This window comes from Synchiropus splendidus, chromosome 7 (assembly GCF_027744825.2).
Source record: "Synchiropus splendidus isolate RoL2022-P1 chromosome 7, RoL_Sspl_1.0, whole genome shotgun sequence".
NCBI classification, from domain to species: Eukaryota; Metazoa; Chordata; class Actinopteri; order Syngnathiformes; family Callionymidae; genus Synchiropus; species Synchiropus splendidus.
Window position 1 is genome coordinate 18,848,783 of NC_071340.1, and position 20,056 is coordinate 18,868,838.

General features: G+C 51.5%; 4 protein-coding genes across 5 annotated transcripts; 2 read left to right on the top strand and 2 right to left on the bottom strand.

Moving 5' to 3' along the window:
• Window positions 1-23: 23 nt before the first annotated feature.
• On the bottom strand, window positions 24-5,760 carry chek2 (checkpoint kinase 2). Its single transcript, XM_053870834.1, has 15 exons — window positions 4,776-5,760; window positions 4,596-4,720; window positions 2,661-2,793; window positions 2,500-2,590; window positions 2,328-2,424; window positions 2,217-2,270; window positions 2,080-2,144; window positions 1,922-2,021; window positions 1,151-1,237; window positions 903-1,066; window positions 723-835; window positions 575-660; window positions 458-523; window positions 262-387; window positions 24-131 (listed from the first exon to the last, which is right to left on the bottom strand). Exons 1-15 carry the CDS (start codon window positions 5,080-5,082, stop codon window positions 24-26), a joined length of 1,722 nt encoding a protein of 573 aa, XP_053726809.1. The 5' UTR covers window positions 5,083-5,760.
• On the top strand, window positions 5,253-7,655 carry entr1 (endosome associated trafficking regulator 1). 2 transcript variants are annotated; one of them, XM_053869692.1, is made up of 8 exons: window positions 5,253-5,451; window positions 5,512-5,671; window positions 5,737-5,797; window positions 5,867-5,940; window positions 6,063-6,174; window positions 6,241-6,303; window positions 6,584-6,723; window positions 7,438-7,655. In XM_053869692.1, exons 1-8 carry the CDS (start codon window positions 5,421-5,423, stop codon window positions 7,550-7,552), a joined length of 756 nt encoding a protein of 251 aa, XP_053725667.1. In that variant the 5' UTR covers window positions 5,253-5,420; the 3' UTR covers window positions 7,553-7,655. The 2 variants fall into 2 exon arrangements, with proteins under 2 accessions (XP_053725667.1, XP_053725665.1); XM_053869690.1 differs by having other exon boundaries at window positions 5,257-5,451; window positions 5,737-5,940.
• Window positions 7,595-20,008, bottom strand: ccdc180 (coiled-coil domain containing 180). The gene is made up of 34 exons (XM_053869687.1): window positions 19,925-20,008; window positions 15,286-15,359; window positions 15,154-15,209; window positions 14,978-15,081; window positions 14,783-14,902; window positions 14,366-14,476; window positions 14,202-14,297; window positions 13,977-14,140; window positions 13,782-13,901; window positions 13,649-13,722; window positions 13,492-13,580; window positions 13,290-13,409; window positions 13,034-13,207; window positions 12,122-12,375; window positions 11,921-12,050; window positions 11,780-11,855; window positions 11,645-11,718; window positions 11,346-11,527; window positions 10,866-11,035; window positions 10,566-10,746; window positions 10,337-10,486; window positions 10,084-10,228; window positions 9,717-9,833; window positions 9,566-9,643; window positions 9,418-9,501; window positions 9,097-9,359; window positions 8,957-9,031; window positions 8,822-8,888; window positions 8,632-8,767; window positions 8,404-8,564; window positions 8,216-8,341; window positions 8,039-8,160; window positions 7,886-7,973; window positions 7,595-7,808 (listed from the first exon to the last, which is right to left on the bottom strand). The coding sequence occupies exons 2-34, from the start codon at window positions 15,288-15,290 to the stop codon at window positions 7,677-7,679; spliced, it is 4,044 nt and encodes a 1,347-aa protein (XP_053725662.1). The 5' UTR covers window positions 15,291-15,359; window positions 19,925-20,008; the 3' UTR covers window positions 7,595-7,676.
• LOC128761987 (trichohyalin-like) lies at window positions 15,502-19,789 on the top strand. The gene has a single exon (XM_053869686.1). The coding sequence runs from the start codon at window positions 15,603-15,605 to the stop codon at window positions 19,722-19,724; it is 4,122 nt and encodes a 1,373-aa protein (XP_053725661.1). The 5' UTR covers window positions 15,502-15,602; the 3' UTR covers window positions 19,725-19,789.
• Window positions 20,009-20,056: the final 48 nt, after the last annotated feature.

The window sequence follows — 20,056 nt, forward strand, 5'->3', positions numbered from 1 at the left end:
ACATGGATGACTATAAACAGCAACTACATGTCAGGGGGCGGGGCTTGTTTGGCAGGAGGCTCACTGTCACCATCGTTGTCAAGGTTACGTTTGCGTTTCCTGACTGGAGAAGCTGCAGGCGGCTGGGTGTCCTGTAGGGGGCAGACATGTCACAAACCACGGCATGTTGTGTGTATGTGTGTGTACATGTATCAATATTCTTGTGTGGACCAATCTTTGACAAGACACTGACCTTATGAGGACATTTAGGTTTGTAAAGACATTTTGGATGGTCCACATCAAGTTTTGAGAGTGTAAACGCCCAAATAACTTGGTCCTTATAACTGGGTTCAGAGTCCTGGTTAAGGTTAGCCATGTGTTTTGGATGGTGAAGTTAAACGTGAGAGGCTGGGGAAAGAGTTATGGCAAAGAGAGGTCCTCACAAGATTGATATACAGGTATGTGTGTGTGTGGTTACCATAGCATCAGGGATGTTCTTATCAGGGTACATCAGCTGATGAGCTTGGTCAATCATCTGTTGGTCCTGCAGACACCTGCGTCAGAGCGACCTCCGGATGACATCATCACTGCTCACCTTCAGCCACTCGTGCTGCAGGGCTTCTTTGATGGTCATCCTCTTGGTGGGATCCACCACCAGCAGTTTCCTGATCACATCCTTGGCTGCAACGCAGACACAAGGCCGTTAGTTTTGGGGGTCACCTCCGTGGGTCAGGGGTCAGCACCTTGGTCCGTGACGTGTCTCCACTTGGACGGCACCATGGTGAACTGCCCTCGCACGATCTGGTCCGTCACCGAGTGGCCGAAGTTTTCGTGGAACGGCGGGTAACCCCCCAGACTGGCGGGCAAAGGAGAAGCCTGTTAGCCGGCTGGCGTGTTAGGGAGCCACAGGAGGCGCTGCCCACCACACGAACAGCACCACGCCCAGACTCCAGCTGTCCACGGCGCTGTTGTAGCCTGTTGTTGCTGCGTGGGTGAAGACTTCAGGGGCCAGGTACGACGGCGTTCCACACAACGTCCTCATGAGCGCAGAGGAGTCCAGGATCCTGGACTGGTTGAAGTCAGTGAGCTAGCATGGGCACACACACACACACACACACACACACACACAGTTATGAACACAGACTGAGAGTGTGTGCATGTGTGTGTGTACCTTGATGAGACAGATGTTCTCATGTGACGACAGAAGGATGTTTTCAGGTTTCAGGTCCCGGTGTATGATTCCGTGGCTGTGAAGGTACTGGAGATGCACACACAAACACAGGGGGTAGGAGGTGGGTATCAGTGACTAGAGAGTAGTGACGTGTTCGCTGTGTCGAACCCGTAATCTGGCAGCTTGTATATGAACAGCGCACCGCGAAATTCTCCAATGACGTAGCAGAAGACGGTCGAAGCCTCGAACTGGCCGTATCACGTGACCGGTTCAGGAAGTGGATCGAGCAGTTAAATTCCAGATTTAAGCGGCACGAAATGCAATGGGGGTTCTCCATTTTGTCATGTTTTGTGAGCAGCTCTGTATTGATTATCAATTACTGTTGTCATGGACCCAGAGAAAGAGAACGTTTCCCCCGGTTTGGGAACACGTCGATCTTATCTCTGCCAACAAGGTTAGTACGATGTATTACAGATACATCGGGGGAAATTCTGTCAAAGAAAAGAAACAGGCTCAAATCTATTTTTGAATACAAATAATTAAAATTAAATTTTGCTGTGCGTGTGTGTACATCTTATCCATGTCTTCTCAAACACCATTATAGAATTTACCTCCATCTATGTCTTATATTGTTGATGACAATCCTACTGAAAGCTTTGGGCAACTGAAGTTCATGCTTGCAGAATCTGTAGCCTTGTTCGAGAAAAAGGCTGTGAGCGAGCGAGTGTGTGTGTGTGTGTGTGTGTGTGTCACCATGGGAACAGCCATCACCTCCACAGCTCGCAGCATCTGGTAAAAGTAGAGTTTGGCGACCGGCTCCTGCAGCTGTTGCTGAGACTTGACCCTCTGGAAGAGTTCACCGCCCTCCATCCTGCAAGAGTCAGAGATGAAGAGACGGGACACCAGGTGAGAGGTCGAAGGTTACTCACAGCTCCAGGACGATAAAGTAGCGCTCGTCCGTCTGATAGAAGTCTTCTGTTTTGATGAGACACGGCTGTGGGACACAGGAGAAGTCAGCTGCTCCACCAGGATCTGGTTCTGGTTCTGGTTCTGGAATGGGACTCACATGGTCGACTCGCTGCAAGATCTCGATCTCCGTCTGAGCGTTGCGGGTCGCTGTCTAGACACAAGTCACATGATGTGACGGGGCAGACTCGAGTGCCAAGCGCCAACTCACCCCTTCAGACTGGAAGTTTTTCTTTTCGATGATTTTCACAGCAAACTTCTTGCAGGAGGCTCGATCGAAGGCCAGTTTGACTTCTCCACACACTCCTCTGCACACACACACACACACATTAAGGCATATCAACAGGAAGTGACATCAAAATGGCTCACATGGTCCCACCCACGTTCCGATGCGTCGAGTCAGCAGGTATTTGTCCTGCAGGTCGGCCGGGAGGCTGGACTCATCCCCCTTGGACAGGTCAATGAAGACAAACACTGCACAGAGAGAGAGAGAGAGAGTTCTCAGTGACCAGGACACTCGGCCAGAGCGGCCACACCACCTCACCTCGGTTCTTGACTTCAGAAAGTGACAAAACTGCATTGTTGACCAGCGGGAGCTTCTTGTCCTTCCCAATCTTGAGTCCATCCACAAACGTTCCGTTGTTGCTGAAGTCCTGAATGAAGACCTCGCCCTCCTCCTGTGAGACAGGTGGACAGTACCATGCATGTTTCAGATATCAGAGCTCCAGATGTGGACCAAGAGTGTCTCACTGAGATCAATATTGCCAATGCTTAATTTGGTATTAAAAACTCAGGAACTCCACCTATGTGGAAGGAGGCCATGAGCTCAGCTGTACCACCAGAAGGTACGGATTCGTGCAGGCTTTTAGCAAGCGGGGTGGCGTCTGGGCGTCCTGGGAAAAAAACATGAAAACATGAAAAATTGAATCCCCGGTTCTTCTCAGCAGGACGCCCTACATTTCCGATTATTAGTGACTGTATAAGGCCCTTCTCATAGTGTCATCACACTGGTATCCGTAAAAAGAGTGTTTCCGGCTGGTAATTTTGCCAAACATGATCAAATTCGGTTTCTGAATCGCGATTCACAACTCTTTGTAGCCAATGCTTCGCCATGGTGGTCGCGGAATGTTGATCCTTGTTAAGCTATTTTGCCGTATTGGGCGAGCGCTGTGCGCCTCTACTCCCCAGCGCAGTTCTCTGCACGACACTGGGGAGTTGGGTGCGTGGGCTTCAGTGCCAAAAAAAAGCTAAATAGTCCTCTGTTTAAAAAGCTATGAGTTAGTCTTATAAACGACTGTTTTGGAGTCAGGAACTGCATTTCCTCCTCTCAGTGTCGGACATTCCATCAATCACAGAGCGCTTCCATACTGTGAGTGCGGCAACATGCGAGACGTGGATAACCACGAGATTACACCGGCAAACAAATATGGCAACGGCAAATTTCTGTCATATATGGTGAAATTACTGGGCGGAAACATATCAGTGTGATGACACTATGAGTAGTGCATTATACAGGCACTAATAATCAGACATTTTTTCCATGTTTTTTCCCAAGGATGCACATACGCCCCCTAGCTAAAAGCCTGCACAAAGCCCAGCAAAGTGAGGGGAGGAGAGGCACGAGGATGAACTAGTCTTACAGCTTGGATAACTCGTTTTCAACGATTTTAAACGTTTGACTATTGCTAATGTAATGTACGGCACAGTACAGAGAAAAAACGTTTATATTCTCACCTCAAAACAGTTAATTTAATCTGCGATAGTAATAAAGACACACAAAAAAATGGAATTACCAAAAACAAAGCTGAAAGAAATCAGAATATGGAGGAAAATAAATGGGAGTTTGAGGAAAAACTTCCCTTCCCTGGTGCAGCACTCATATCTAAACCTCTTTAGCCAGCAGGGAAAGGTTCCCTCTGCGGCACCCTCTCACCAAGCCTTTGCCTCTGGCGGCCCCTGGGTCAATGGAGTTTGAGAGCCCAGCTCCTTAAGTGGACCGACAACAATCTTAAATACTGAGTTCAGAACATCTGCACACAGGTCACAGGCTCCTTCCCCAAGTCTGGCTTCAAGAATAGAGTCGATGATGTTTATATTACCAGAAATGCAGCATCTGCAGAGATTTGTCCAACATTATTGAACAGACTCTAGGACAAGCTCAACCACCTTCAACACAACCTAAAGGCGTCCATGGACAAGGGAAGGCAGGGTCACTTAAAGGAGACTACACACCTCCATGGATTCCACCTGTGAACCGGTGTGATGGAGGCATGCTGAGGGGAGACTCCCAGCAACAGCAGTGCAAGCTATTATAGCTTAGCCTCCAGTAGAGAAACGCATGTAAACAACGCATGGATATGAGCAATAGCATGACGGCAGGAGCTGCTATCTCTCCAGTGGGGTTCCACCATATGGAATACAAACATTGCCAGTGGCTGAGAAGAAGGTGGTTAACAGACAGACAGACTGGAGCGCTCACTCTGTAGATCCTGAAGTGCTTCTTGCTGTAGATTCTGAACCGTTTGGACCCGCGTTCATCTGGATCGTCCAGAACATAGTGGCACTTAGAGTCCCGGCCAAACAGATACTCCTCATCCAGGCAGTCTGTAGACAGTCAAGCGTCAATACCAGCCTCGTCTGGTGGGGTCAACAGACTCACCGTGGGATCTGAACCCGCGAGCCATGGGCAGCAACCTGCCCCAGGGTTGTGGTTCTGGCTCCTCGGGCACGGACGGCAGCGTCACGGGGAGGGTATCCACGCTGCTCAGCGTCCCAGAGCCTGTGGAGGACTGGCTGCCCGACGTTGGAGCGCTGGAGGAGCTGGAACTAGTCTGGGAGTGAGCCTTGGGCTGAGAGTGACCCTGTGGAGACAGGGTGGACCTAGACGGAGACTGGGTGGACCTGGACGGGGACTGGGACTGGGTGGACATGGACTGAGTCCCGTCCGCCGGAATCTCCTGGGACATTTCCACTGCTGCTCAAACACAACACCCCGCCCCCTCCACCACCAGACCTCGCCGGTGGGGCTCGGTGTCGGATCGGCACAGATGAACGTCGACCTCGTCCGGACCGCGCCGTCTCTTATCTTAAATCGCCGCGCGCGGATCTCATCTGAATCGAACCGACCGCCGGGAGGAAACTGACACTTCGGGTACCGGACGTAGCGGCGAACACGAGGGTCACCGACGCACTCTCTGGCGGTTTCCTCTGTCGTCACGTGACGCCCTGGGCCAATCGCCGGCCACGAGGCCGGTCATGTGGCGCGAGCGCTCGGCTTCTTCCGAGTTAGCTGAACGATGCAGCTATGTCCCGGAAAACTCTGATCATCGCAGACGGTGAGTTCCCTTGACAGTCGCTGACGCCGGCCCGCGCTGACGGTTCTGGTTCTGCCTCAGATGATGACAACGAAGCGGACACGAACCCGTTTTCGTTCCGGCAGTTCCTGCGCGCCAAAACTCGGGATCCGGATGAGGACTGTGCTCAGGTTCAAGAACACGGAGAAGAAGCTGCAGCCCGGGTGCAGGGGCGGGACCTCTGCCAGCAGGAAACGACCAGGTGAGTGACGTGGACGCTCGCGGGTCACGTGGTCGCAGAAACGCACAAACGTTTGGTTTCCTCAGTTCTTTCGTGCCGGTTGATGAAGAATCAGAAGCGCCAACGTCATGTGGGCAGATCCTGCAGGTGACCCCGCCCCCGACACACCCTGCCCAGACTGTGTGCACCTGTTCATGTGTGTGTGTCTGTGAGAAGCTGCAGCAGGAAAACAGGATACTGAAAGGCATCATCACAGATCTTCAAACTAAATTACACAAGGAAGAGCAAAGGTGAAATGTCACACGCTCTTATCTGATCTGATGAGCTATAGCCCTGCACTCACCTGTTGTGTCACCAGTGAAGTGGTGACACAACAGGTGCGAACCTGAGACTCTCCCATCATGCCTTGCAGGGCCGAGAGGCTGTCTCGACAGCTGTCCGAGCGGCAGCGGCGGGAGGAGAAGGAAGCTGGAGTTCTGGAGGACGTGGTCCAGTCCGTGGAGCAGAACCTGGAGCAGATGACGGTGACCCTCCAGAGCGCAGAATGGACAAGAACTTTGACCGAGGGTTTTCCTTTTCCATTCCCGTAGAAACGAGCAAAGAAATCTGAAAGTCATGTGACCAAACTGAAGAGCGAGGTTACGCAGCTGCAGGTGACACGCACGCACGTTTGTTTTTCTACCCTTGTTTGGACATTGTGAGGTGTCACATTGCCATAATCCTTTCCCCAGCCCAAAACACATGGCTCACCTTAACCAAACTGAACCCAGTTATTTTGCAGTATTCATCCTCAAATTGAGACTTAACCCTGTGGGGTCCAGCCGAATGTCATGCGGTCCTCACAAGGATAGTGTTTTGTCAAGAATTGGTCCCGCAAAGTCGGATAAACAAGGCCACACACTCACTCTCTATCTCACTTCTGTGTTGTGTCAGATTCAGGTTCAGTCTCTGCAGTTGGACAATGAGCGACTAAAGGCCTCGCACTCTGATGTTGTCATGGCAATGAAACACAATACACACCTGGCCTCGGAGTACCTGAACAAGACTGTGAGCCACGCCCACTCATCGCTAAGGTACACACGTCGTGATGACATCATCATTCTCAAAGGCTGCGAGTGTCTAGCTGTATACCCGCAGTTGGAATGTGCACACGCTGTACTCACAGGTGATGGCCACATGGTGTCACTGCTGAGGCTCACTGAAGGTGCGAGTCACCTGCGCACTCAGACGAACATGATTTGGGGAAACTTGAAGCGCCACTTGCGCCATTGGTCTCTCTATTTGTGTTTAAAGTCGCCCAGTCTGAGGTCGGATCTGAAGATAGAGGGAACATGGCAAATGCGTACGCTAGACTAGAGATGAAAGCAACCTGGACCTGCTGTCTCTGGACCATCAGCACTTTCAGAGATCCATTCTGCCGCTTGAGTTGTGAACGTTAGCGCCCATTACATTCAGCTTCTCGTCCATGTCACTTCCTGGTGAACGCACCCCCTCTGCATTGGCAAATGCACAATGTCGCTTCACACGCTCTGATGCTGCGACCCTGTAGCCCCAAACATGTCCCTTCCCTGGTGCAGCACTCACATCTAAACCTCTTTAGCCAGCAGGGAAAGGTTCCCATGGTCATATGACCTCGGTGTGCACCGTTGGAACTGAAAGTTATAGCCACTACATACTGGTCCCTGAAATAGGGAAGGGCAGTGGGTGAAACAGCATCATAACATCTGGATCAGGTGCTAAATTGGACCCGGATGCCTGATCCTGCTGACCTCTGACCTCTGTTTCAGGCGGCTGCAGGATGAAACAGAGACGTTACATCTGATCTCACAGCTGCTGCAATCCATTGACCGCATCTCTGAGTTGAATCCTCCCACACATGCTCAACACACACACACAGCCTGAACACACTTAGACACACACTACAGGAGCCAGTTGTCATGGAAAACACAAACTGTTCTGTGACTGATGGGAATGTTCTTTTTAATAAAACTTTTAATAAAGGTGTTACACCAGTGTGTGTGTGTGTTCATGTGTGTGTCTCAGTGTGGGTGTGTATCTGGTGCCTCCAGTGTTTCCTCCAGCTCTCCAGTTCGTTCAGGCGTCTTCGTTTGTCTGAGTCGGAGTCAGACAGTAGTGTCCTGCACAGCTCTTCGAAGCTCTGACACACACACAGAGACGCGCAGAGAAAAAATAAATGAGGGCAATAGTGCGAGTCGGCAAGTGTCCCTGTGTTACCTTCACAGCAGCGTCTCTCTCATTTCCCATGGCCACCTTGCACATGGCGATGGAGGTGGAGATGGCCACGGGCACAGTGGACCAGGCCCTGACACACACGTTCACATGGTCACACACGGTCACAGCAGCAGCAGCACACTAAGTCTCAACCACCTGACTGCGGTGCCGTGCGCCACTCCGTTGGGCATCAACAGCTGGTCCATGTGGCGAAGCAGCCCCTCCGTCAGAACCATCAGCGATGACACAAACTGCTCCCTCCTGACCTTCACATACTCCTGGCAGGACGGCTCAAGGTCACGTGGGGGTCATTTCTCAGTTGGAAGCGCTCACCTGCAGCTTCTTGTGGCAGCAGCAGATGGCGCTCTGCAACTCTTCCTGTCGCTTGTTCTCTACCCTGATGAGCTCCTGCAGCTTCTCCCCCCTGAGCCACGCTCGCAACTCTTTGACCTTTGACATCTGTAACAAGTGCAGCGCGGTGTCCATCTCTGTGCTTGTGTGAAGACGTCATGTGACTCTACCTTAACTGTCTCGCTCGTGCTCATCGTCTCCTCCAACTCCAGTTTGGCGCGACTTACTTCCTGTCTCAGCAGCGCCCCCTGCTGTCGCTCATGGTTCCGAATCAACACGGCAGGAAGTGAACTCATGATCTCACCCAGGTGACACTCCTGTCGCACAAACTCTGTGGTTGGAGGTTAAAGGTCAGGTACTGCTGCGGTAGACAGGAGCGCGGTGAGTGTGAGAGGGACCTTCTCTGCACATGCTCAGAAGGGTGTGAGCACCACTCAGGTATCCCAGCAGCCTCTGCTGCATGTTCTCAGCCCAATGGTCCTGGCGGTTGGGGAGCAGACGCAGTTCACCCCGGCGTTCCGTCTGGTAGAACTCCTACAGGGAGACACAAGGTCACCACCTCTCATGCCCCACCCTCTTACCCTTTACCTCCGCCTCCTGCATCAGCACGTCATTGGCTCTCCACAGCAGCGACGTCACAATAGCAAGGAAGGACCTGGAGAAGACACCGGTGAGGTCACAGCAGCAGACCACTCACACAACAAAGATGCTTCCTCTGCTCACTCTGGGGTCTGGTCCGGCGCCGGTCTGGATCCAAACACCTGGATTCGCTTGTCTGCCCCGCCAGACCTGTGACTTCTGCGTGTGCAGGTGTGGGCATTAGTGCGAATGAGACTGAGTGTGTGTGTGTGTGTCTTTTGTACCTGTGTCGACCAGACTCCGAACTTTGGACCTCGTGAACTTTATTCTCTGACCTCATGCCTGGGTCTCCTGCCGGATCTGTGCCCCCCTTCACTTTACCAAGGGATTTGACCACGCCCACAACTTGGTCATTCAGCATGCAGGTTTTGGCCATGGACGGCTGCAGGAACCCAAAGGGCGTCTCAGCCTGCACCTGCTTTTTGGAACTGAGAGGTGCTAGCTGGAGATAGACCTCCTGCTCCGGGGCCTGGCCTTCAGAAGGGTCCTGGAGGGACAGAAAGAGATGAGCGGCCCAGACATTGATGACCCACATGCCCACATACCAGTGGGTGGTCCAGATAGTGGCGTCGGCGGTTTAGGTCATCGATGATGGAGGACAGGAACGAACATACTTCATCAGGGGATTCCTGGAGACCGAGTCAGAGAGAGAGAGTTGGCGCAGCCCCCGACAGACACATATCTCCGACTCACCTGCGGGTCGTCCATCATTCTCCTCAGCTGCTCCAGCTTTCCTCTAATCCTCAACTGCTGCTGGACGCTGGTGGCTTCCTGTTTCCATGGCGATCAGAGGCCTCGGTCAACACACACGTACACAAGCCCACACACACATGCGCGCTGGTACCTCAGCCTTCATCTGAAGTCTACTCCGGGTAATAATATCTTGGACCTTCTCCTGAAACTCAGCTTCTGACAGCATGATGGATAACTTTTCCTCCAGTCGCGCAGAGGCCACTTTCACCTGCATGGGGAGTCACAGGTCAGACTATGGATGCCCCGACTCCCGCATCTGACATCGGCCCATCAAAAACTGAAGAATCCAACTGTGAGAGGCGCGTGGAAGCCAGGTGGATAAAAACAGGCAACCACGACGGACAAACTTATATACGCAATATATGTTGCGCTGCGTGAACTGAAAAAGACGGCATGTTTCTTTACTTCTACGTGCAGTCGAACAAGGGAAGCGGCGGCGTGACGCCCGGCTGTGTCACCTTCAGCTGGCTGGTGCGGCTGAAGTCTTCCAGTTTGGCGTGGACTGCTTCTTCGTTCTCCTTGATCCTCCTGTTCTCTTCTACCAGCTGTTTTTGGTAGTGCTTCACCTCCGGAACACTGAAGTGGCCCCCCTCACTGAATACCCTGCCGTGACGCACACACGTCGGTGAGACTCAGTGACCGAGGATCGGGGTCCCAACCGCATCCCTCCTCACTGTGGGGGTGTGTCCGGCAGACCACAGTCGGACTGACCTGAAGGAGCCGAGCAGCGACTTTGTTGCCTCTCGCAAATACTGAACTCGACTTTGCACTGATTCGCTGAAGGAGGACTGGAGGTTCTGAAGGTCTCGGATGTGACTGTCCAATCCGTCCTGAAGGGCTGAGCTCAGCTCCGACAGCCTTCTGAAATATGGTGAGAGACACAGTCAGTCAGCCAGGCAGCGGGCGAGCAGGAGAGAGTGGGTCGGGGGGGGAGACATACCGTCGGCTGGTCTTGGCCGTCTGCACGTCCCCCTCCATGCAGGTCAGCATGTCGCTGATGAGCTGGTTCCTGGAGGTGACTGACAGCTGATGCTGCTCGAAGTCGGAAAAGCAGGAATTCAACTCTTCTGTCACCTGATGTCTGTGCGAGTCCCAGCACTGCTGATGTGTCTGCAGCTCCGCTGCACACACACACACACATACATACACACGATGCTGGGCCCACCGCAAACTCCAATGATCGATCACAGCTGACAGGACATGGACGTCAGTCTCTGTGACTCATCTGCGAGTGTGTTACCGAGTCGCCGCTCAGTCACGTGGAGGCAGAGGAGTTCTGGATTGAGCCCCTTGCTCAGAAGCGTCTGGTCCAAACGCACTGCCTCTTTGCGCTCCTTCACCATGGAGCCAGCGGAGGTCAGCACCACGTGGAAGCGCTCCTCCAGGTGCTCCAACAGCAAAGTCCGAGTCCTAACAACACACCACCCGCTGTTTCCTGCGTGTGTGTGATGGTGTTCTTGTACTTCTAGCTTTGTGAGGACCTGTGTGAGTTTTTAATCAACAGAGTGAGAACATTTTGGCCGGTCCTCACAAGCCTCATTTTGAGGGTTAAAACTACAAAATAGCTCGGTCATTATATTTGAGTTTTAGTTTGGTTAAGAGTAAAGGTTACGTTTATGTGTTTTAGATGGTTAGGTTTAGGGGGAGAGGCTGGGGAAAGGGTTATGTCAATGACGGTCCTCACTAAGATAGAAAGACAAACTTGTGTGTCTGTACGCACGAGCTGAGTGTGTGAGTGAGCAAATTCACGTCAAACACCGTCAGGTCCGTTTCCCGAGGAACTGAGTCCGGCATGTCGGGGGCGGAGCATCTGAAGGCAGGGCCGGTGTAGGACACGCCCCTTGTTGAGGTGAAGCTCTCCCACACATTGAAGTCACTGATGTCTCGCAGACAAGTCTCTGCCTGAACACAGCAGGAAGACGGACACACGTGAGCACGTGCAGACTCACCTGTTGCTAACTCTGCTCAGTCACTAGACGGAGACAATGGAGCTGCGGCAGGAACGCCTCCATAGATCACCTCAATCAGCCAATCGTGGGTCATGGGGTCGTCATCGTCCTGGCGCCGCGGAGCCCGATCGTCTGACAGCTCCTCTGAAAGGTGCAAACAGAGTGAACACAGATCAAAATCATCATCGACATGTCATTCACGTACGAGTGTTTTTGTTGTTGGCTTTCTTGTTGATGTTGGCGATGGATCGGGGCCGGAGCTTCTGAAGTTCTTCTGGACTCTGGGCAAGTGAAGATATCGTCTTAAAAAGGGCTGTGTGAGCCGGGTTAGCTGGGACCATCTCACCGGTGAGAAGGCGTCACTGAGGCGGAAGAAAGTGGCCAGATTTCGACTGTAGGAGGACAGTTCGTCCACGAAGATCCACGGGAGGCGGTCCAACACCGAGTTGCTTTGGTCCATCACTTGCTGTGAGCCCCTGGGGTTCACACACAAACACCAAGCTCAGTCCCAGAGGTTCAAATGGACCGGGCACGGAAGCATCAGCACCACTTCTGCTGGATGTCCTTCATCTGTTCCTGAAGCGTTTTCTTTTTGCTCTCCTGGCGGCGTTCCAACAGCTTTGTTTCCTTCTTACTCTCCTGGCGCCGTTCCGTCAGCAGACCGTCCTTTTTGCCCTCTTGACGCCGTTCCGCCTCAGTGGTTTCTTTGCCGGCCTCCGGGTGAAGAGCCGCCAGCAAAGCGTCCATGTTGCTCTCTTGACGAAGTCGCGCGAGCAGCAAGTTCAGTTCTGCTGCTATATTCTGGGGGGCAGCAGTGAGACACCACACGCTGACATATGCATGCTAACACAGAGTCATCAGACAGCAGAGGAGCGAGTCAACTGAGGAGAGAGTCAACAGAGGAGCTAGTCAGCAGACTGGCGAGTCATCAGAGGAGTGAGTCATTAGATGAGTGAGTCATCAGACTGGCGAGTCATCAGAGTGGCGAATCAACAGAGGAGCGAGTCAACAGAGGAGCGAGTCAGCAGACTGGCGAGTCATCAGAGGAGTGAGTCATTAGATGAGTGAGTCATCAGACTGGCGAGTCATCAGAGTGGCGAATCAACAGAGGAGCGAGTCAACAGAGGAGCGAGTCAGCAGACTGGCGAGTCATCAGAGGAGTGAGTCATTAGATGAGTGAGTCATCAGACTGGCGAGTCATCAGAGTGGCGAATCAACAGAGGAGAGAGTCAACAGAGGAGCGAGTCAACAGAGGAATGAGTCATCAGAGGAGCGAGTCATCAGAAAGGTAAGTCATTAGAGGAGCGAGTCATTAGAGGAATAAGTCATCAGAGTAGTGAGACATTAGAGGAGTGAGTCACTAGAGGAGCGAGTCAACAGATGAGTGAGTCAACAGAGGAGCAAGTCATCAGAAGAGTCACCAGAGGAGAGAGTCAACAGAGGAGAGTGAGTGAGTCACCATCCTCTGAGGCTTCTGGGAGTGTGTGAGAAAGTCCAGGTGGCGATCCAGTTCCTGCTCTCGTCTCTGGACGCTGCTGCAGTACATCTCCCAGAGCAACGCCACGGCTCGCATCACCACAAACACGCAGTTGCTGAGACGGTAGGATGAGCGAGAGACAGAGTTCAACCAGACCTGTTGAGGGAGTGAGAGGAAGGTCAAAGGTCGTGTCAGACCGACGGTCGGTCTGGGGGACATGACTCAGATGGACACTGACCTCAGTAGCAGTCTGTCGTTCTTCATCGTGCCTATGGCTTTGACCAATCAGAGGCAGAAGTTCTGAGTTCAGAACCTCAGAAACCTGTTCATCTGAGAGCTGCAGTGCTGCGAGGGCCTCCTGCAAGACATCGGCAGCACCAATGATGTCGTCCTCCATGACAACAGCTGCAGGTGGGAACCTCCAGATCAGAAGTCTTTACCTTGCAGCGGACAATATTTGCCAGACGATGCTCCTGCACGCGCTCAGTGCAGTTCCGTACCTGCTCCAGCAGGAGGGTGTGGAACCGATCTGCGTGCCACACACACACTTAGAGACTCAAGTGTGTGAAATTCATCAATAAAAACAACGCTACATACCAATTTGTTGATTGACAGCCGTCATTTTGTTAAGCCAATCAGAGACAAGCTCCACAGAGGGTGGGACCAGACCTCTGGAGGAAGAAGACATTTGGTTAAGACGTCCAGATTTGAGGAACGGACCTCGACTGACCTGATGTCGGTGATGATGTCACGGCGCCGCTCAGTCAGGTGACTCAGGCGTTGTCTCATTTTCTCAAACACTTGTTGCTCCGCCCACAAACACTCGTCATCATCGCCACGGCAACACGTCCTGCCAGGAAAGCACAGGTCAGAGGCTGGACCAGTCGCTGACCGACACAGACGCTGGGACGACTGATCCACCCACCTGAAACCATCTATCACCTGCTGGACCCGTCTGGTCTTCCAGCCTGACAGCGTGTCCTCCCACTGGAGACGAATGAGGGACTCCTGCCGCAGGACGTCCTCCTGCAGCAGCAGCACCAGCTGAGCACTTCTGCGGCGCTCCATCAACAGAGACGTGTTCAGGCCCTGCGGGACACTCTGTCATCACAGGGGCTCAAGGTGAGGGGGTCAGGGATATGGGGTCTACCATGGCTTTGTCCAGGATCAGTCGGCGGACACTGAGTGGAGGAAGAAAGCTCAGGTTCTCCAGCACGTGGCAGGATGAGGCCAGGATTGCTCTTATCTACAGAGGCAGAACACTGCTTAGCCCGGATGCTCTTTCACATGACCTCTTGGACCTGTCCATCTCACCTGTCTACCATGGAGACATTCCCTGTCCAGCAGGCTCTGACGGAATTGACTGATGTTTTTCTTCTTCACGGACAACTCCTCCAGCAGCTGGTCCCACACATCACACACACCCTGTTCTCAGGACACACACACACACACACATGTTGGTATCTCGGTCCTTGTGAGGACCTCTCATGGCCATAACCCTTTCCCCAGCCTGTCCCCCTAAACCTCATTCTGGGTTTCAGCTTGCTATTTTGACGTTTGGAAGTGTGGGGTCTGGCTGAATGGCACCCACAAAGGCATAAGGTCCTCACAAGGATAGTGTTTTGTCAAGAATTGGTCCCCACATGCAAGGATCAACCTGGCACACAGGTTCTCAGAAGCCACTGATGCACGGTGGAGCCAACTATCCTGCTTGTGACAGAAGCTAATGACCTGCAGGCTGGCGTCATGAAGTTTATCCAGACTGTCCCTCAATGTGTTCAAGCGCTCGTCCACGTCCCTCAGAGACGACACCAGCTGACGACTGACCGAGACAACATGAGTTGTGTGGTCCTGCATACACACACAACAACAACACCAGAGTCAACATACTGTATATTCTACAGAGGGGCGTGAATGTAAACCAACCTCATCGATGGCTCTCAGCTCTTGGTCAAGTTGCTGTATTGCATCGTCGTGTTTCTTCTTATTTTTTTCTGCAATGTGGTCGATGATGTCTGAATGACCCACAGCTGCCGAGACACCAACACACACAGCTCATCACCACAACCTGTGATTGGCAGGACAGTGTGTCAGACACGGACCTGGCGCGTCAGGCAGCTTGCTGACGTCGTCATGGTCTTCTGTCACTTGTCTCCTCCTGGAAGACAAGGATGTTTCTTCTTCTTACACACCACGTTCAGTGACATGGCAGTGGAGTGTGAGCCTGTGTTCACCTCATCACAACTTGGCGAAGAATTCCACACGCTCCAGCTCGATAGCGCCACCTACAGCTCAGCTGACAGAGTGGCTGCGCAGACCAAAGGTGACTCGTTCTTATGCAGAAAACATGATGAAGCAATGTAGAACATTACGACTTTGAAGTCCTTCAGGTGACAGGTGACATCATCACTCAAAGACACAGATAACAACAAAGATCATCAAACACGTTCACTAAAGCTATAAATTGCGAAAACAGGAGTCAAACCAGCAGGATACCTGACGAACGTCCGAACGGCAGGGGGTGGCGCTACACAAGAGAAAAACAGACAGGATGGAGGTGGAGACACAAGGTGAAGCTTGTTCAGAAATGTCCCAAGAACTTTCACAGGATGCCCGAGAATTGATGGGCGGAGATCCAGAAAATGTGGAAGGTGGAAAGAATTACCATCAGCGGCTGACGAAAGCATTTCTGAAGGAGCACTGTGAGAAGTTCAAGCTCAGCCCCACACCTCAACACAATGACAACTTGTATCTGCACTTCAAAGGATTTTCAGCCATTGAGAACCTGGAGGACTTCAGCGGCCTCAAGTGCCTCTGGCTGCACGGGAACCGGCTGCGGTGCATCCAAAACCTAAGCGCGCAGACAGAGCTGCGATGTCTCTTTCTCCAGGAGAACTCCATCTGCAAACTTGAGAATCTGGAACACTTGGTTTGTCTGAGCACTTTGAATGTCTCCAACAATAATATCAGCAGAGTGGAAGGTCTCGCCTGCCTCCGGCAGCTAAGCACGCTCAACCTCGCCCACAACAAGCTGGAGACGGTGGACGACATACGACACCTGAAGGACTGTCTGTCTATCAATGTACTGGATCTGTCTTATAATCGGCTGAATGACCCCGAGATAATCTCTGTGCTGGAGTCGATGCCTGACCTGCGAGTCCTGTACCTAACGGGAAATGAGGTGGTAAAAAAAATCCCCAACTACAGGAAGACCATGATCGTGCACCTCAAGCAGCTGACCTTCCTGGATGAACACCCAGTCTTCCAGAGAGAGCGAGGATGCGCTGAGGCATGGGCAGCGGGGGGCCTGGAGGAGGAGCAGCGGAAGCAAAAGCACTGGGTCACTCACGAGCAGAAGAAGCTTCGTGAATGTCTGGATGCCATGGTGACCATCAGAAAGAAAGGCTTGGAAAGAAGTTTCAGAGAACTACTCAGCCACGAGAGCAGGAGCGGGGAGCCTAATGTCCAAAAGACTGTTAGTGAGACTGTTGTCCACCACTATGTTGACCAACAAGAAGAGGAGCAGCAGTCAGTTGACCAACACCAAGAGGAGCAACATTCGGTTGACCAAATAGCAGGGGAGATAAAGAAAACACAACAAAAACTGGGGGACAAAAATTCAAAAGATCAGCAAGCAGAGAGAGGAGACCAACAACTGCAGCAACAGAAGGACCATTTTCACCCAGTCAAGCAAACACCAGAGAGAGGCGACCATCACGCACAGGGCCCAGTTGACAAGGAAGAACAACACCTCGCAGACTGGCAACATTCAGAGCCGCCACAGTCAGCTTGCAAACAAGTAGAGGCAAAACAATCTGTTGACAAACTACCAGCTGAGCAACAGTCAGGTGACCAACCAGTAGAGGAGCAATACTCAGTTGTAGACTGGCAACAATCAATTCCTCAAGAGTCAGGTAACCAACAAAAAGAGGAGCAATGGACAGTTGACCAACAAAAAGAGGAGCAACAGACAGTTGACCAACACAAAGAGGAGCAGCAGACAGTTGAAAAACACTTAGAGGAGCAACAGACAGTTGATCAACAAAAAGATGAGCAACAGACAGTTGACCAACACAAAGAGGAGCAGCAGACAGTTGAAAAACACTTAGAGGAGCAACAGACAGTATACCAGCAAGTAGACGAGCAACAGCCAGTTGATCAACAAAAAGAGGAGAAACAGACAGTTGCCCAACACGAAGAGGAGCAACAAACAGTATACCAGCAAGTAGACAAGCAGCAGACAGTTGACCAACACGAAGAGGAGCAACAGACAGTATACCAGAATGTAGATGAGCAACATCCAGTACACCAGCAAGTGGAGGAGCAACAGTCAGTTGATCAACAAAAAGAGGAGAAACAGACAATTTACCAACACAAAGAGGAGCAACAGACAGTAGACCAGAATGTAGAGGAGCAACATTTAGTTGACCAACAAAAAGAGGAACAACAGACTGTTGACCAATGCGAAGAGGAGCAACAGTCAGTTGACCAACACAAAGAGGAGCAACAGGCAGTTGAACCACTAGTAGAGGTGCAACAGTCAGTTTATCATCAAGTGCAGTATCTACAATTGGTTGACAAACACAAAGAAGAGCAACAGGCAGATGAGAAACACGAAATGGAGCAACAGTCAGAAGACCAACAAGGAGAGGAACAATATTCAGTTAACCAACAGGAGGAACAAGAAGAGCAACAAACAGTTGACCATCAAGAAGAGGAGCAGCAGTCATTTCACCAACCAGCAGTGGAGCAACATTCAGTTGACCAATCACAAGAGGAGCAACAGTCAGTATGTCAACAAGAAGAGAAGCAACTGTCAGTTGACCAACCGGTTGAGGAGCAACTCTCAGTTGACCAACCAGTAGAAGAGCAAGAGCCAGGTGTCCAACAAGACAAGGACCATCAGTCAGCTGACAAACACAAAGCGCAAAAGTCAGTTGACCAACAAGAAGTTGAGCAACAGTCGGTTAACAAACAAGATGCGCATCAGCCAGCTGACCGACCAGTATATGAGCAACAGTCAGTTGACCAACAAGAAGAGCAACAGTCAGATGTCCAACAAGAGGAGTATCAGTTAGTTGACCAACAAGAGCAACAGTTAGTTGACCAACAAGAAGAGGTGCACCAGTCTGTTCAAAAAGAACAAGCACAACAATCAGTTGACCATCAAGAAGATGTGCAACAGTCAGTTGACCAACAAGAAGAGCAACAGTCAGATGTCCAACAAGAGGAGTATCAGTTAGTTGACCAACAAGAGCAACAGTTAGTTGACCAACAAGAAGAGGTGCACCAGTCTGTTCAAAAAGAACAAGCACAACAATCAGTTGACCATCAAGAAGATGTGCAACAGTCAGTTGACCAACAAGAAGAGCAACAGTCAGATGTCCAACAAGAGGAGTATCAGTTAGTTGACCAACAAGAGCAACAGTTAGTTGACCAACAAGAAGAGGTGCACCAGTCTGTTCAAAAAGAACAAGCACAACAATCAGTTGACCATCAAGATGTGCAACAGTCAGTTGACCAACAAGAAGAGCAACAGTCAGATGTCCAACAAGAGGAGTATCAGTTAGTTGACCAACAAGAGCAACAGTTAGTTGACCAACAAGAAGAGGTGCACCAGTCTGTTCAAAAAGAACAAGCACAACAATCAGTTGACCATCAAGATGTGCAACAGTCAGTTGACCAACAAGACGAGGGGCGACAGTTTGTTGACCAAGAAGTAGTGGAGGAACAGTCAGTTGGCCAACAAGACGTGGAGCAACAATTAGTAGACCTACAAGAAGTGATGCAACAGTCAGTTGACCAACAAAAGGAGCATCATTTTCTTGACCAAGAAGAGGAGCATCAGTTTGTTGACCAAGAAGAGGAGCATCAGTTTGTTGATCAACAACAAGAGCAACAGTCAGTTGACCCACAAGAAGAGGAGCAACAGTCAGTTGACCGAGAAGAGGAGCATCAGTTTGTTGATCAACAACAAGAGCAACAGTCAGTTGACCAACAAGAAGACGAGCAACAGCCAATTGACCAACACCAAGAGGAGCAACTGTCAGCTGACCAACAAGAAGAAGAGTTACAGTCAGTTGACCAACAAGAGATGGAGCAACATTCAGTTGACCAAAAAGAAGAGGAGCAACAGTCAGATGAGCAACACAAAGTGCAACAGTCAATTGACAAACACCAAGAGCAACAGTCAGACGAGGAGCAACGGTCAGATGACCAACTAAAAGAGGAGTTAGTTGACCAGCAAGAAGAAAGGGATCAGGAAACAGAAAATACAATGTGCTACAAGAGCTCCAAAGGTCAACAGCCTGAGAGAGGACAGAAGGGGGCGCTCACCGAGGAAGATTTTAAACCAGTCATGCGAACACCTGAGAGAGGTGACCATCACTTACAGGGCCCGGTTGACCAGCAAGAACCACAGCTCTCAGCCTGGCAACATCCAGAGCAGCGCCTTGAAAGTGAACGCCAAATGCGCTACAGGTCTTCGCACACTCCCTCTCCGGCTCAGATCTTAGAGACGCCCCAAGTGGAGAAGAGCGAGGGGGAGGCGCCTCTCCAGGCTGAGGTGAAGTCAGAGCCGCCGGTGCAGCTGTGCATGCTGCTGGCGGCCACCGTCTCTCTCGCCTGTTCTTTCTTTGTTTCCATGATGTATTTCTTCTACCAAGACGACTGAGCCCTGAACCCATGAGCTCCTTATTAAATGAATGCAGAGGCACAGGCTGTTGAAAGACTGTGTGGCGTCATTTTCGCTCGGCTCCTAACATCGGCGCAGGCCCGGTTCTTCCATCGCACCCGAACCACGGACCCGACACTTTCCCTTAGTTCTCACGGCACAACACGTCCATGAAAGATTAACGAGTTAGCAGAACTCACCCGAATCAGCCAAGGCGCTTGCTCGACCGCCAGAGACGTTCGGTCCGCGTCTCTCGGTCACCATGACAACCACTCGGTGTCAGTGAATTGGCGGCGTGTGGTGAACTGGAAGACCCCGAGGTCTGTGGAGGA